This window comes from Astatotilapia calliptera, chromosome 6, assembly GCF_964374335.1.
Source record: "Astatotilapia calliptera chromosome 6, fAstCal68.1, whole genome shotgun sequence".
Lineage (NCBI taxonomy): Eukaryota > Metazoa > Chordata > Actinopteri > Cichliformes > Cichlidae > Astatotilapia > Astatotilapia calliptera.
The window spans coordinates 24,601,103-24,616,909 of NC_137427.1; the positions used below are offsets into that span (position 1 = coordinate 24,601,103).

The window sequence follows — 15,807 nt, forward strand, 5'->3', positions numbered from 1 at the left end:
AAACAAATTCCAGGCCCCAGTCTAAACAACAGGAGAACTACAGCTTCATTTATTCCCATGTGGAGCCTTCTACTCCGTCCCCTATCCCACCCCACCCGACCCCCCCAAGAGAAAAGAAAAAGGTGTGAAATAAGGCTGCCAAGCCAGGATAAGACAACTATGTCAGTGTGAAAGATTTTTTACTTCTGAGCGAAAACCACACACTCAACTGAGGCTTCACATGCTAAGTGCTGAGAGAGTAGTTTTACTTCACAGTGTATGCTTTGTGGAGGGGGGGACATTTCCGATTCCATTTCCTACCTAAAGTAACATTAGCTGGGGCGTCACTCTGATTTAAAATCTCTCCTCCACCTCCTACCCATAACTATCCCCCCACCATTTTTTTTTTTTTTTTGGTACAGTTTTAAAAACATCCTCTGATCTCCCGCGTGCTGCTCAGAGCGAGACCCACAGTCAGTTTCGCAATCCGGATTCCTTCCCCAATTATCCCAGGTCACTAATAAGGCTGGGTGTGGAGGCACTGGGCTGTGCCGCAGTAGCCTAGAGGCTCGCTGCCAAATTGAAATGACTCTGGAAATGGAGGCAGACGCTGAATCTTGCCTAATTGCAGCCTGAGTGTGTGGCTGGCTGCTCAGATTTTGTGCAATGTGTTGAGAGTGATGAGGGTCTGAGAGAGGGAGAAGATGAGAGGCAACAAATAAAGACAGAGGGGAGGGGGGGCAGAAAATGAGGAACGGAGACTGAAGGATGAGTGGCGGTTGACTGAGATTGGGTAAACTCCGAACTCTGGAGAATGGGGTCTGCTGGGGGATTTTCTTCTGGGCCTTTTCTAGCCCTCGCTCTCCCCTAACGCGCTCGCTCCCTCCTCGCTCATCAAAGTCTTTTGACAGCTGACTTCTGGCTGCAGACATCAGAGGGAGCAGAGCTGGGGCACGACCGAGACAGACAAGAGGAGATGAGCGAGAGTGGCCACCAAAGCTTCTGCTTGAACAACACTTTCTTTTATGCTTCTGGAGCAGGGCGTGTGGTTCCAAATGACCTTTGATACACTCTGCAGATGTTCATAATGCATATCCAGGACCACCTGATTTACAAAATAAAAATATACCACCTCGTGCCTAGTTTGTGGCAACTCCCAAACAAACAAAATCTGTGAACTTGTATGCAGCTTCACGGCAACTCTGGGGGCCCTTGTTAGCCTTGTTAGATTAAAAAGCCACCTTTGTTAGGAGTGTCTCCCCCATGTGAAAAAAATGTGCAGTGGCTGAAACGGGAGAAAGCCTTGGGGGCATGTAGGGGTCTCAGCCAGATAACTATCTCAAAGGCTGTGAATCAGAGGGCTTAGTCAGACAAAAGGCTAACAGCACGAGAGGAAGCAAGATGGACAGAACCAAAATAAAGAGGTGCAGAAACAGCGAAGGGGAGTTTAAAAAAAGTGCAAAAAGAGTAATTTCCACTTAGTGTAAAGAAAGGGGTGTGAGGGAAGGAGCGGCGAGAGAGACAGGCAGAAACTCTAATTTCACAATGTCAGACTAATGACTTCTCTAAGAGCCGCTGTACTGTGGTGAGAGCCAGCTGTGTGGTGGACCCACTGTTTGACATGCTAAAGATAACAAAGGGAACCGACATCACGCCATAAAATGCTGCTCTGAGGCTCAACTCCTGGCTTGCCAGGCCTTTAAAAAAGGGCATTTAATATGAAAATGCATAAAGTCAGTGCAGCACGTCACCAGAATATTCTTCATCACAACCGTCCAAATGTTGAACCTCCGTACAATAGAGGTGTTCACAACAGAGTCCCCAAAATTAACTCGTTATCAGATTTCTTTGCAGATTCTGCATAACGGGGGAGAGACAGATGGGTTAGAGGCGCGGACAGATGAAAAGGAATAGACAAACGAGTTCATTTAAAGATGCTTTTTGGCGTCTACAGCAAGCTAACCTCAATCCAGCTCTTTGGGATCTGCATAAATTGAGGGCTTGGGGAGTTGTGGCAGTATCCTTGGTATTATGCATATTAGTTTAAGGCTGTCACTGAGAATCAGCAAGGGTGTCCATCCCGCTGCGGCTAGGCACTGCTAATTATTGGATCAGAGATAAAGTGCTTTTTAGCGCTTGCGCTCTCTGTTCCTTGAAAACTGGCTGTGGTCACCAAAAAAGGAAAGAGACAGAGAAAAAAAAGAAAAGCCCAATTTTGGGTTCGCAGAGCCACTGGGTCAGGAATCGATCAAGTGGAAAACCTTTGTGTGGTTAGGGGTGATTTTGACGTAAGACCAGATTTGTCACATCTGCCCGGCTTTTTCTGCTGCCAAAAGGAAGCGGAATAACAGGATGCTACCAGACTCTCAGGGAGGGAGAGAAGCGACTCAAGGAGAGTCAGGAAGATCGAGAGGGGGGAATAGAGTTGCCTTTACCACATACTGGGACTAGTAATCCTCCTCTTAAGAAAAAGAAAAAAAGAAGAAAAAAGGACAGGTGACAATTCAGTGAGGCCTTTCTTGACATTTGGTGTGGATCGATATCTCTCTACGTATTGATAACGTGTTGAAAAGGCAAGGGAGCGAGAGACTACATTGTGCCTTTGTTATGAGAGCATTATAGACACCCTGAAAGCCCAGATACCATGAAATCTTATTAAAGGTATAGCATCTCATTAAGTTCCTGCCAGACAAGCTGCTGGATCCTGCCCTGCTTCACAAAGACGCAGAGAAAGACAACACATGTAGCCCATATGGGGCTGAGCTGATATCCTAGCCTCCACCAGAGCAAAAAAAAAAAAAGTTTCAGATGTATTATTTATGCCATGTTTAGAAAACACTGAGTTCATGAGCTGCATGATTTATTAAGCAATATTTTTAGTTTATTTGGACACTTTTACCCCCGAATAGCATACGAGTTCTCATCCAACCAGCTCACAAAGACACTGAACTGACCAGTACATGCATACGCTTGCATGCAGAAAATTTAATGTATATTGTGTTGAGGCCATTGAGCAAACCACACACACGCACACACAAACCACAATCCCTCTTCAGGCCTTAACACAGCTGACACAATGACTATGGCAAGGTTAGGGTGGACCTTTTTAGGATTAGTCTGTGAGCACATACTCTCTCAAAGTCAGTGTTTAGCAGTTTTTTTTAAAGAACAAAATGAAGGATAAAGAAAAAGCTTGACATATATCAAACTGGACCAGACAGGGAGGGCATAGAGGTGGGGGGGTTGTCTTACCATATTCTCAGATGTACGCCGTTTTCATTCTCTGGCCTGTACCTGCAGAAAATTGCATCTTTAAAAAAAAAAAAAAAAAGGGTATCCGGACGGCAAAAGATCATAACCGTCCATCTGGCCTATACAGTTGTACAGACCAAAAGGAAGTACTGACATTTTACTTAAGAAGTAATTCTCAGTGGATTACAGTTGCAGTGCTAAGGAAGAGGCTCAGAAGCGCAGCTAAACAAGGTCAGCAGAAAGACACACTGTAGAGCAGCAGGCAAACAAATAATGCAAAGCCCAGAAATCCGTAAGCAGTCGTATAGAATGGACAGACTAATCCCAAAGTAGGTGTAATATGAGAAGACAGGGATAGAGACATATAAATGAAGGGGTGTACACAAGTCAAGTTTGAGGCTAGACTGAGCATAGTGAGTGGGTTAGTTTGGTTAGTCTGATTCTACTAGCTGTCAGTCAATGAGAGGTTAGTGGTTTGTTTCACAGGGCGAACATTACTGCAAATGCGACAATTTGCTGTAAAACACGACCCCACAGAAAGATGGTGGAAGTGATTCCCAACTGCACAATGAAACCAACAAACAACGGCGTTTCCCAAATGAGCGAGGAGGCAGGAGTTGGAAGCGTCTCTTACCTGTGGCCGATTCCTGCATCTTTTCCCTCTTCCGCTTCTTCTTCTTTCCCTAAAAAATATACAGAGGAACGCATAAAGTGTGGCTCCAGCACTCACGCTCACTAGACCACTCTTGATATCCTGCTGCTGACTGCCATGTTCACTCATCCCCTGCTGGGCATCCAACCAGCATCAACCCAGACTCTGGACTCCACCACAAACTGCGACACTGAGGGACGGGCCGATGGAGAGCCGGATCTCGTATCAAGTGTGCTCTACCTCCTCTCGACCGCTTTTCCATAGTCTTCAGGCCTGTTGAAGTGTGGCCATTCCCAGCCGAGTGAAAGTTCTGCTGTTTTGACAGCTCTGTGTCTAGCTTTGAAGTCCCCCCCCCCCCCCCCCCTGTATTTTTTAAATGACAAACATTAACATGAAGTGCAATTAAAAACGCTCACTGCAATTAGGCTGTGAAGAGTAGCACTCGTTTTTCCAGTGAGGTGGTGGGAGTGCGTAAGGATTTTTTAGCTTATGCTAAATCCCCAGGGGGGAGACTATAGGTATAGATAGCAGTGTAGAGTCGTTTTAGTCAAATATGAGCAGCACTTTGGTTTCCTGCTGCAAAGTCTGCTAATCCACTTATTCATGAGCTAATCTGCCTTCTACTGCCGCGGCAGACAGGGAAGAAGAGAAGCTGAGTGAGTGTGGGTGAGAGAAAGGGTGGGGAGAGATAGGAGGGGGTGCACGGCAAAACTATGAATGATACGCGATTTTTCCACGCCAGTGTGTTGCCTATTTTGGGTGTTTCCAGGCACGATGCTCTGTCTGTAATACTGTGATTGTGGGAGCGGTCACAGAATAACTAATTCCAGAAGGATACACCATCTACTTTGCACTACCCATTATCGTTACCTTCGTCGTGTGCCACATAGAAAGCCATTCCTCTAACCCCCTTCTAAACATCGAAACTACTGAGAAAACAGGAAATTCAACAGGATCCGGCCCAAATGTCACCAATGCAGTGATGATGCGCATCTTTAACTCTGCTGTGCTTCACTGGGAGCAGAGCTATGAACAATCCCCCGCCCCACACACACACACACCCCACCTCAGCGAGGCATTTTGGCAGTGGAGCCATGGAGGCAGAAGGAGGAGGGATGCTGTCGGTGTCCGAGGGGAGGCAGATAAACACCACAAAGCACTTTGGTGGTGGAGTGAATGTGAGTGCTGGAGCCACACTTTTAAATAAAGGCTGGTGCTCTCTCTCTCTCCCAAACACACACACTCACAAAGATTCATACACATCACACGTCACTCAATAACACATTTAGACTCTCATCCAGCAGCACGTAAGTACACATAAATGCTGTAACAATAAACACAGGCTTCATCCTAAAAATCCAGCTGAACCGCCCAGATTCACAAACAAAAAAACAAAACAAACAAAAAAACGGGCAGCTGGGGGAGCAGAGGTTGCTACTGCTGAACGCCGCATGTATAATCCAGCCTCCTCGACTCAGTCTAACAGTTGCTTTCTACATCCGAAGCCGATATGGAACATCAAAGAGCGCCGTAACCATTACCAGGCAATTTTCACTCACAATGGCAATAATAGTGTCCGTGGTACTGCAATCCATTTTAGTGTGGATGGCACTATAACAGTGAATCACAGTGTTATGAATTACACATTAGGCTGAAACAAAGGGTCTACAAATGGACCCCATTAGCATGGAGGAGGACTGGTGCAAATTAGTGTGTTGGTGTGTGTGTGTGTCATTCCTGTGTGGCATTTTAAGAGCAAGTCATGCAACGCTGACATAAAGAAACATGAATCAACACAAACACATTCGCACATGCACGCACACGCACCTCTGTCAGTCTGTTCTGTTGATACTCACATAGTTGTCTCGAGCGGACCAGCCTGGGTAGAGCTGCATGTGGAGCTGCCGTTCCTTGCGGGCTAACTCGTAATACTTAGCTTGCTCTTCTCGAGATAAAGCATGCCACTGTTTCAGTACAAAGGAGATTAAGGGGGAGGAAAAAAAATAGCATACAGTCAATTACTGGCATGCACTTGCATGTTCTCTGCGTAGAGGCGTGCACTGGTGTTTTGGTATAGAAGGGGGAAAAAACTTTTCAACTTCCACATGTGTATAAAAGGAAAAAAAAGCGGGGGGGATGAAAGACACAAAGAAGAAGGGGGGGGGGGGGGGACATGATGAAGAGATTAACATGCGCAAGAGTGAGAGAAAGAGAGAAAAAAGTAGGGGAGAGGGGGGTGGAGACAAGAAGGGGGGGGGGGGGGGGGACTTTGATTTCTTATGAAAACACTGCTTCCAATTTAGCAGTGCTTTTTATTCAAACTATGTCAGCAAGCAATTACCCTACGCAGGCCACAAACTAGGCTTTGCTGTGGCTGGCTGCCTCAACCGCCAGGCCTATTCGTTAAGGCTTTTAACATGGCTCTGTGGTTCCATTCTTTTCCCAATCCTCAAAAGGAACAAATTTTGTCATTTCCAACCGTGCCATTATACAGGCATATTTTATTAAAGCCAATCTGATTAAATGTCAGTTAGACAGGCAGCCCATGTCTGTGCTGTTGAAAGACAGAGAGAGGTGGGTGTGGGGCTTTAGGGGGAAAGTGGAAGTAATTGGCTTGAGTATCATCAGGGCAATAATCACAACCAGTTTATAAAGACTGCTAATAAAGGGGAGAAATCATTGCACTTTTTCAGCTAATCGAGCAGCCTCCTCAGAGAACATGACATAAACTATGATCTCACCGCGATTCAGCAAAGATAAACTCGGGGGAAAAAAAGAAAGAAAGCTAGAGATCGGCGTATAGGTATACTGCGCGACCCACCCTTCGTCCCAGGATCTGATTGATGGCGGCGCTCTCCTTCAGCGTGCACTCGGCAACCACGTTCGCACGCATCTCTTTCATGTAGAGCATGAAGGCGTTTAGCGGCTTTTTGATGTGCGGTCTTTTGGGCTCCTGCTCCTTTCTCTGTTCGTGCTGCGGCTTCCTGTAGAGAAACGGAATACGACAACAAAGTGGAGGAGGTGAGAAAGAGAAAACACTAAAAAAGTTAGAAAATAAGCAAAATAAATTCAAGTCCAAAGCAACGGGAGAAGGAAATTATGTTGCCGCCGTGGCGACAAAAGCAGCCAGGGTCTGGCTGCACTCAACCAATGGCGAGGCAGCGTGAGAGGGGCTGCCACGCCATGGGCCCCGGCCTCTTTAATCATGTGCAGTTGTATAGTTGCAGCCCTTCATGCAGAGAGATTACTTCACCAGTAATGGCAACCAAACTTTCTTGTCCGCAGCACACTGGTGAATACTTAAAACCAAATGCTCTCGCGCTAAAAGAAAACACTGCTCGACTTACTTTCTAACAACCTTTTTGATACCAGTACAGTCTTGGTAGGAGGATGTCCATGAATAATGGAAATATCAGTGATAACCACTTCAGGGCTCTTACAGCACTTCCCACTGCACACGCTGGGGATGTGAATTCTTAGCACTAATCTAGGACCTGTATCTGTTGTCAGCTAAGAGTGTTGTGATCCCAGAGGCCAAATGAAGCATAGGCCTGTTATCAGCAGAGCGTGGGCCCTCGCCATTTATCTGCTCACATCAAGAGAAAGAGAACAAGGCATTGGGAGAGGGTTTGCTGAGCATCGCCCTCCTGTAGCGAGTGGAGGAGAACACAAATACCTGGAAGTTTGTTGTGTCAAAAAATGCTGATAGAGGAGTGACAGCACAAGCTTTAAGGTAATATTTTTTGTGTTTGCAGGACTCACATGTGCATGATGTCACCGTCATGAGGCGGCTCCTGTTTGACCTGTGGGTTGACAATGGCCGGGTGAGGGATTCCTGTGGCGTGAGGACCTGGGGGACCTGGCACCATGTGGTGCGGGAACCTGCAATAACAGGACATTTTGATTATTAAAGACTAAGAAGAGGATCAGAGGAGTGGAAAATATCTTCCAAATGGCATTAAAGTGAGAAAAAAAGACTGGGAACTGTTTTATATGACTTTAGAAATTGTCACACATGCCATACGCATGACTGCATATGGCGTGTGTGACAATTGCATGACTATAGCCAATGATTGGTTACGCCTCAAGAACAAGCGTCTCTTTCACCGTGTTTTTACGCTTGTCACATTTCAGAATTTGTGGTTAGATCTCACTTTTTAACTTTTCTATCAATAGTTTATAATATTGTTAGATTTTAACAACATGGTTATAGCTTCTCTTTAATGAATGAATAAAAAAATTAAAGTGAAGTGTCAAACAACATGGTTCTAAAGTGCAAATGCACCACTCCCTCAGTCTAACAGCCTTGTTGCTAGGTATAGACTCTGCCTAGGAAACCAAAAATCAGTGGGTGTAGAAAAACAGGGATTTGTTTTTAAATAAAACAGCCGCCTGTCCTTAGCCTAACTCCTTAAATCAAAAGTGAGTTAGTCAGATTTACAAGGGCATGAGGAGGAAAGGTGGTGGAGACTTCTGGTCATGTGTGATCAAGTGTCCTGCTCGTGGACGTTACATCTGTCTTCACTCAGTGTTTGCCCTAAAGCCAGCAGAGTAAGAGATAGTGAGGAAAGTGAGAGAGATATGTTTGGGGGATAGGGAAAAAAAGCACAGGAAGTAACAAGGATGCAGTGGAACAGGACTAAAGAAAAGCACTTGAAGTAAGTCTCAGAAAGAAAGAGAGAGAGAGAAGCGCTTCCAGAAAGCTTTGATAATGGTTAAGCAGCCATATGGCTATGCAGGGGCACGAATGCGGTGATGTATTTGACATGTGCTGGGCACACAGTCGAGTGGTGTGGCTGTGGCCACAGCAGCGCAGCACAAACCACCGGAGGCGGACCTCCCAGAGGAAGCTGCTGTTCCAGGCCAGTACTTCTCTATTCAGTACACAAAGCCGGTACAGTGTCACTGTCCATAAGATGTAAAAACGCTGCATAGTTTCTGGTCCCTTTTTGCATGAATCAGTCGTGCAGGCTTTTGCTTTAATCTGCCTGTGACTCACCATCCCAGCTGTGATGTGAGCTGCCCCACTCCTCCAGGAGACAAGGAGTAGAAGTTGGGCATGTCTGGTCCGGGGTGATGCCTGGGCATTCCTGGTCAAAGAAAAGAAGAAAAAAAAAGCAACACACAACTATTAGATAGGCAGAATGCAGATAAGGAGGAAACAGCGCAAGCAGCAGGTTAGCAAAAAAAAAAAAAAAAAAAAAAAAATCCCTTACAGACATATTTTAGCGATTATTCAAGAAGTGTGTGTGTGTGTGTGTGTGTGTGTGTGTGTGTGTGTGTGTGTGTGTGTGTGTGTGTGTGTGTGTGTGTGTGTGTAAAGTTGGGATTATCATCGGGTTTGCATATTCCTCAGTCATACATTCTGGTTAAAGTCATGAACTGCCAGTTTCGGAACAGGGCACACACCGGGGCATCAGCATGGCTTCTTGACCTCACATTATCAACCCGTGAAAGGGGCGGATAATATTTTCCCCGCTTAAGCTCGACTCCTTCCAGTGTGTTTCAGCATCTTTAAGCTGGATAATTGAGGCTTCATCTTTATGACAGAGGCTGTGGCTCTCCCTGTAGACACAGGATTGACACAGACTAGCTGTCTGTGGATCTCCAGGACTAAGCTCCTCTATCTCCAGCTCGCCTGCTCTTGTTGGGCTTCAAGGTCAAGGGGTATCTTTCTGTGAGAAGACTTAGTGAGAAATGGGCTGCGGGGCGACGAACGTTTAACATCTGTAAGGTCTCATGGTTTTTTGTCTTAACACACATTTTTCCCCCCTTCTTATTTCACAGTTGTGCAAGTAACAATAAAAGTCGGAAGATATCAGCAAATACTGTTTATACACAGGCAACTGGAATGTGCCTACATGTGTGCTCACGCAGACACACACACAAAGAAAAGAGGGCAAATGCCTCCAGATTAACACCATTTTCTAATCCCTGCTGGAGCCAGCCTTTTCTCCCTGCCTCTATCTTTTCTCTTCCTCCTTCTCTCTCTCTCCAGGCTGGGGTCTGAAGGGGGCCTCCCTCCTCAGAGAGGCTGGCCGAGTGGGAGGCTTATATCTCCAAAGCCAGTGTAGCAACGCTGGATTCATAGCACGGATAGCGCTACTCCCCTGCCTACTAATCCACCACCTAACACTCCTTTAGGGCTCTCCTGAGGGCAGAAGAGAAGCAGGCGATGGCTGAAGCAGCAGGGGAAGAAGAGAGCGCCCCGGCGTGTTAACCTTGTCACTCACACCCCTAAGGTGCCTAATTACTCACTCCCCCCTTTTCAGTTCCCGTTGACATCCCGACAAAGCTTCACGCTCCCGTTTCCACTCTGAACATGTGACACCGATGTGACTGTCACCATAAAAAACAAACAAACAAACAAACAAAAAAGAGGATTAAAAAAAGTATTCACTAATCAAATTCATGCTATATGTCTTTACCCCCCCACCCCACCCCAGACAAACCTCCCACTACCCTCCCCTCCGCTCGACCTTCCATCCCTCATTGCAGGCCTTGTGCATATTAGGGCTCATAATGAGAAAATCCATGATTGTTTTTCATAATTAACGAGCAGATCAAAGTCTGAGCCCACTAAGGAGTGCAGAGCGGCAAATGGTCGATATGTGTGAGAGAGAGAGGAAGAGACAGAGAGAGAGAGGAAGAAAAAAAGAGAATAAGAGAGATTTCGTTTTAAGCATTTTGGCTTAGCTCTTCTGATATCCACACACATGAATATGCCTAGGGAAATCATTTGCTGCTAATTCTGCAACCAGATCGCTTGGACATGGATTTCTGTTGGGCTGCGGGTGCAAAAAGATCAAATAGCACGAAAAAAAAAAAAGAAGGAGAAGAAGGACCTCCAGGGCTCCTTTCAGCTCTTGATTGTCAGAGACCCAACGTGAACAGTGAAACGGGTGTGAAGCGTTTTTCCTCAGACTGTACAACGTGACAACACAACTGTTAAATCTTCCGTGCCTTCGTTATTTCCTTCTGCTACCTGTTTATCCTCTCCTGCCTCGACAAAACATGTCAGACGTGTGATTTTTCTGACATATGTGGAGCACTGTTTCGTTAAATGTCCCCGCTCCCTTCATCTCTGCTACTCTGTGTACTCCTGTGCTCATTTCCACATTGTTATTTATAGCTGGTCCCTCAGAACCTCCGAGCCTCAACATCATCATCGTCATCATCATCATCGCCCACATCTTGTCTGATCCCTCCTCCTCTTTTTTTTTCCAACTGCCAGCCGCAGGAGAAGAAAGCAGAGAAAAGAGACAAGGTGTGGGACAAAACTGCGGATGGGCCACGTCTTTTTTTGTTTCCTTTCTTCCTTGCGTTAGCGAGAAGCTGCCAAAGTCTCCAGCTGTGCAGGGCTGAGGAGCTCGCTCCCAAACGGCTCAGGAGCTCCTCCGCAGCTGTCAGAGCTGCAGCTTGATGTTATAACTGAGAGGCAAAGAGTGCAGAGGGAGAGGGCAGCAGAGCTCAGCGTGCCATCCCACAGGCTGCTTCAAATGAGCTCACACTTTGAGATGATAGGAAGGATGACTGTACTGCGACACTTTTTCCCCCTCTCTCTCCTGATTCCCGTCTATCCAGACATTTATGCAAAAAAAACCTAAATGCAGTCAGGGTTCATCGATGCCTCCATATCAAGCTGCCATGTAAGCGAATACGGTGCAAAAATCCATTTCAATGTCACATTTTATTGCATTAAGAAGTACTGGTGACCTATAATGTGTCTGTGACGACTTTCTTTATTGTATCCTTCTACAGTTTTCACTCTTTCAGTCAGTAAAAACTTGCTGACAACAAAGTGTTCAGTGCCACAGCAAACCCCGTTTTTTGTGTTCCCTTTTACATAGATATATATAAAGAAACGACCCCTTTTAGTTCCACACAGTGTGATAAAAGGATTTCAAATGTGGGATAAGAACAGCAAATACTGCTGTGGCATTTCTTTAGTGTCTTACCTTGTTTGTTGTTGGCATCCTGGGGGTGATGGCCAGAATGGGACACTGGAGCGAAGTGTTCGTCACTGTACGTGATCAGGGGGGTGAGCGGGTGGACTGCATGAGACGGCTGCACCACGGGGACTTTGTTGGACTGTGGAGAAAAATGCAAGAAGATTTACTTTTTTATTTTTTAAATGCTGTGAAAAGCTGATGCCTTTTGTGTTATTCCATCTGAAAAAGGGGCCCTGATCCCTCACACATGATTCATAGAGTACAGGTGGTCTTGCTCTGCAGCAGCACAATGCCTTCTTGACTTTCATTGTATGGTCAAGAAGTTACTATACATATATATTTTTAAAAAACATTTCTTGAATTTCTTCTCTCTTTACTAGGCTGGGCACAGCAGTTCAAAACTTTGTTTAGCCTAGGTCAGCAGGTTTGAAAATCCCCACATCCCCCGAAGGAGGGAAAAAAAAGAAGAAGAAACAAGTCAAAAGAGGTGCGCGAGCATGTCTGAGACAGAAAAGGGGAGAAAGATGCAAACAGAGGTGGAGCGAATAGAAGCGGGCAAGCGATAGAGCAAAGGGAAGGGAGAGAAAAGAGAGACTTGCAGGGTAGAGTCAGAGCAGAGGTCTTAGGCGGGAGATCAAAGGCAGTCATTAGCTGGTGAATAAGGGGAGTTCATTACAGACCAAGAGCCGGGGGAAGAAGAGATGAGGGATGGAGGAGGAGGAGAAAGGTGGGTGGGGTGGGGGTTCTGGCTATGGGGAGAGAGCGTGAGTGAGACAGATGTCTGCAGCGGTACTTAATGCAGGGGTAATCACGTCAACAGTGGCCTGGCCACAGACCCCTCATCCCAGGCTGACTCAGAGAGACGTAGAGCGAGAGAAAGAGAGAGAGCTTCCTCTGGAAAACTAAAATAGATCGAACCAGGCCCGAAAAACCCCCAACCCCCAGCCAACAGTGCTTACATGCTTCAGCTGCACTGAACACATGGTAATGCTTAGCCATGCTAAATCTACTATTTACAGTCTGAGCCCAGAGCTGAGCTGAAGTCAAAATATCACCTCCACAGGATATATGGCTAATCGGGAGAGACGGCGGTGCACCGATGGGTGAGACGCCACTTACATCGGGCGGCTGCCAATGAGCTCTCCCGAGTTTTTAGGAAACTCTAATCGATTTTATTCCCAGAAACAGTCACATGATTAGCAGCGTTGTTAAAGATACCCATCTAAATTTAGGATAAGAATCAAATTATGACAGGATGATAATAATAAATGGACTGTTCTTTATTAGCCCTCGCTTTGTTGTCTATGACATGTGTGCCAAGGTGACATTCCTGCAGTGCTAAGTGGTGACTGGTGCCCCGCCTCACCCACTTACGCACACACAGAAAAACTCCTCGGACACAGGGGTGGCTGGAATGTCTGAGTTTTTCTGAACCTCTCGCAGACTGGCACCAGCTTCAACTTAAGAACCCCCTCCGTCCTCCCCCCATCTCACCACCTTCTGGGAATGTCCTCAAAGAGCAGTACGTGTGGTATGTGTGTGCACGTGTCCAGCTGCATGAACCATCATTCTCATCAGGGTCCCAAATCATGCCGGGAATCTCATCTCCTCAGGCCAATTCAGTTCCCGGTTTGGAGACGGGGTGTTACGGCACCATAAAGCACAGGTTGCACTGCACATGTGGTAAAGTTTGTTCTCACACAAGAGAAGCCCTGCCTGAAAACTAAGCCAAGGATGTAGAGGTGTAATTTTCTCACACCAGCCCAGGTGTGTTGCATTCCCTGGTCAACAAAGAGCCAAAGGTTAGTGTCCAGCCTCATCTTTAAGAAGGTTAGGCTTATTAGCAAGGCTGCTAAGCCTAAAAAGAGGGGACTAACTAGGCCTACAGTGGCTGAGACATGCCTCCACCAGGGGCTAAATGACAGCATTCTCACACATATTATTTTACGCCTCTCCACTCCCATTTGTTACGGTGTGGAATGAGATAAGAACCTGGAATGCTATCGTTAAAACCTGCTATGCTCCCCAATATTGAAAGAAAAGCCAGCTGGAAACAAAAAAAAAGTTCTCATGTTTGTGTGTACACATAGAACTACAATAAAAACAAACAAACATTTAAAACAATATTTTAAAGCAGGGCGACTAACTTCTTAGCACCTAAGAAAGCTTGAGTTTTACTGCCACAGTGGAGAAGCCCTCTTTTGTGCTCTTCCCAGTTACAGCTGTCAAATCCCATTTTTCTCAACTTCTTAATAAACTGCTTCCATTGTGGGGAAGAAAAAAAGATCCACCAGGGAAAAACCTGCAGGCCTTTGTGACCAATAGCAAATTTATGCCCGTTTAGGGTGGACACTTACGCAAATTGCATGGCCTAACTGTAGTTTACTTTAGAAAAGGAAAGGAAATAAATTGTCCGTCAGGCTTCCAACAGCTTCATTATACTCTAGATATACATAAAATTTGATTGTGCAAACCGTATCAGGGTCAAGCCAAATCCTGGTTTAGATGGTTTTTTATTTGATTACATGCAAAGAGGTATTGCTGGGGCAACATTTTACCACCATAAATTAAAAAAGAAAAAAGAAAAAACAACATTAAAAACTGACACCAGTAACAATTTACTGAAAAAAGGAGCTGGAGACACCCAACTCCTGACAACAGCCATGAGGGTCATGCCATGTCCTAATCTGATTCCTTCTCATACCCTACATACCCAGCCCTACTGGCTGCAGCAGTAGCGACACTGTTGCAATGGGGGCATCCATATTGGAGGTCCCTTTTATTGTACAGGAGAAATAATAGGCTTAAGATCTTTCTATTCATATTTTTCAGGCAGAGTGAAAGAAGAGAGGCGGCGAGGATTGAAAAGAAAAACGTTCCATTTGGAATTTCATATCCAGGCTTGGCCGGCCCTTTAAAAAAAAAAAAAAAAAACCCTTCAGATGTGGTTTTAAGAGAAATTCATTGTGCGGAACTGGAGCTGGCAGGAAGCCCTCCATGGAGGAGACACTCCAGTGTGTTTCAGCAAGGGGAGCCATCTGAAATTGGGGGTGGGGAAGAAAAAATGGGACGTTTCACTTTTGTTTTGTTTTTGTTGGGGTTGTTTTTTTTGTCCCCAACCCTCCTGCCTTGATTTTTCTGACGACACGCCGACGTCTGTGATCTTGTATTCTGTCATATTCCACCAACATCGTGTCACGGTCGGTAAAACAAGAATTTGCACATTTATACATGTGTCTACGTGGTGTACGGAACAGCCATCCCTGCAATATTGCCTTTTTAAAGCATCTCTCTCCCCTCACAGCACAGCTTTTGTACTCCACTCAATTATACCACTTCTGCAGAGTGGAGTGGAAAAAAGGGAAAGCGGGAATTTTATAATAATCACTTCCCACTTCTGTAATTTATATGCAATGAGGACTCTCTGCGCCTGCAGCTACAATCAAGTGTGTAGAAACCGTGTGAGGTGTTTCACAAACAGCTGGGGAGATGTCAGCTCAAACGGCGGCTATGGATTCTCATGCTGCTAAGTCTATTCGCTGAGAAGCCCTCCTCACCACAAAACCCAACCTCACCTCGCAGGATTTTCTGCACTCTGGAGGGAAAGGGTTTACAGGTGAGGGCCGAGGATGTGAATGAAACAAAGAGAGAAAAATGCAACATGGACTGGCCTGTAATTATAAGACCCATCAACAAAGATTTGCAGGAAAATCTTCACTTAAAAAGTTTTTAAAAGAAGAACATATGATTCTCAGCATAAGTGAATCACAGGTCCTCCACACCCTCCTTTGACTGTTTAAGTACATCTTTAGCTACTGTTTCCATTGATAATGGGCTCAAAGAAGAAGACGAGATTACAGACACAAAGGCTCTGTAAATGTCAGTAGTTGGGAGTATGAAGCGAGGGTGTGTCCACTACTGAAATCCTACAGAGTCGCCCTCATAACCAGGTGTTCACTCTCAGGTGTGTTT

The 15,807-nt window shown here is 45.7% G+C and overlaps 1 protein-coding gene across 6 annotated transcripts in view; it reads right to left on the minus strand.

Annotated features, from left to right (window-relative positions):
- The window catches only part of lef1 (lymphoid enhancer-binding factor 1), a 42,905-nt gene that overhangs the window by 6,709 nt on the left and 20,389 nt on the right, over nt 1-15,807 (minus strand). The window contains exons 4-10 of one of the 6 annotated variants that reach the window (XM_026171233.2): nt 11,842-11,974; nt 8,883-8,973; nt 7,646-7,765; nt 6,705-6,867; nt 5,740-5,847; nt 3,866-3,914; nt 3,232-3,273 (exon numbers count right to left, since the gene is read on the minus strand). In XM_026171233.2, coding sequence (XP_026027018.1) covers nt 3,239-3,273; nt 3,866-3,914; nt 5,740-5,847; nt 6,705-6,867; nt 7,646-7,765; nt 8,883-8,973; nt 11,842-11,974 — 699 coding nt within the window. In that variant the 3' untranslated portion in view covers nt 3,232-3,238. The remainder of the gene's footprint in view (nt 1-3,231; nt 3,274-3,865; nt 3,915-5,739; nt 5,848-6,704; nt 6,868-7,645; nt 7,766-8,882; nt 8,974-11,841; nt 11,975-15,807) is intronic. The other 5 variants (XM_026171235.2, XM_026171234.2, XM_026171232.2 and 2 more) reach the window with 5 other exon arrangements.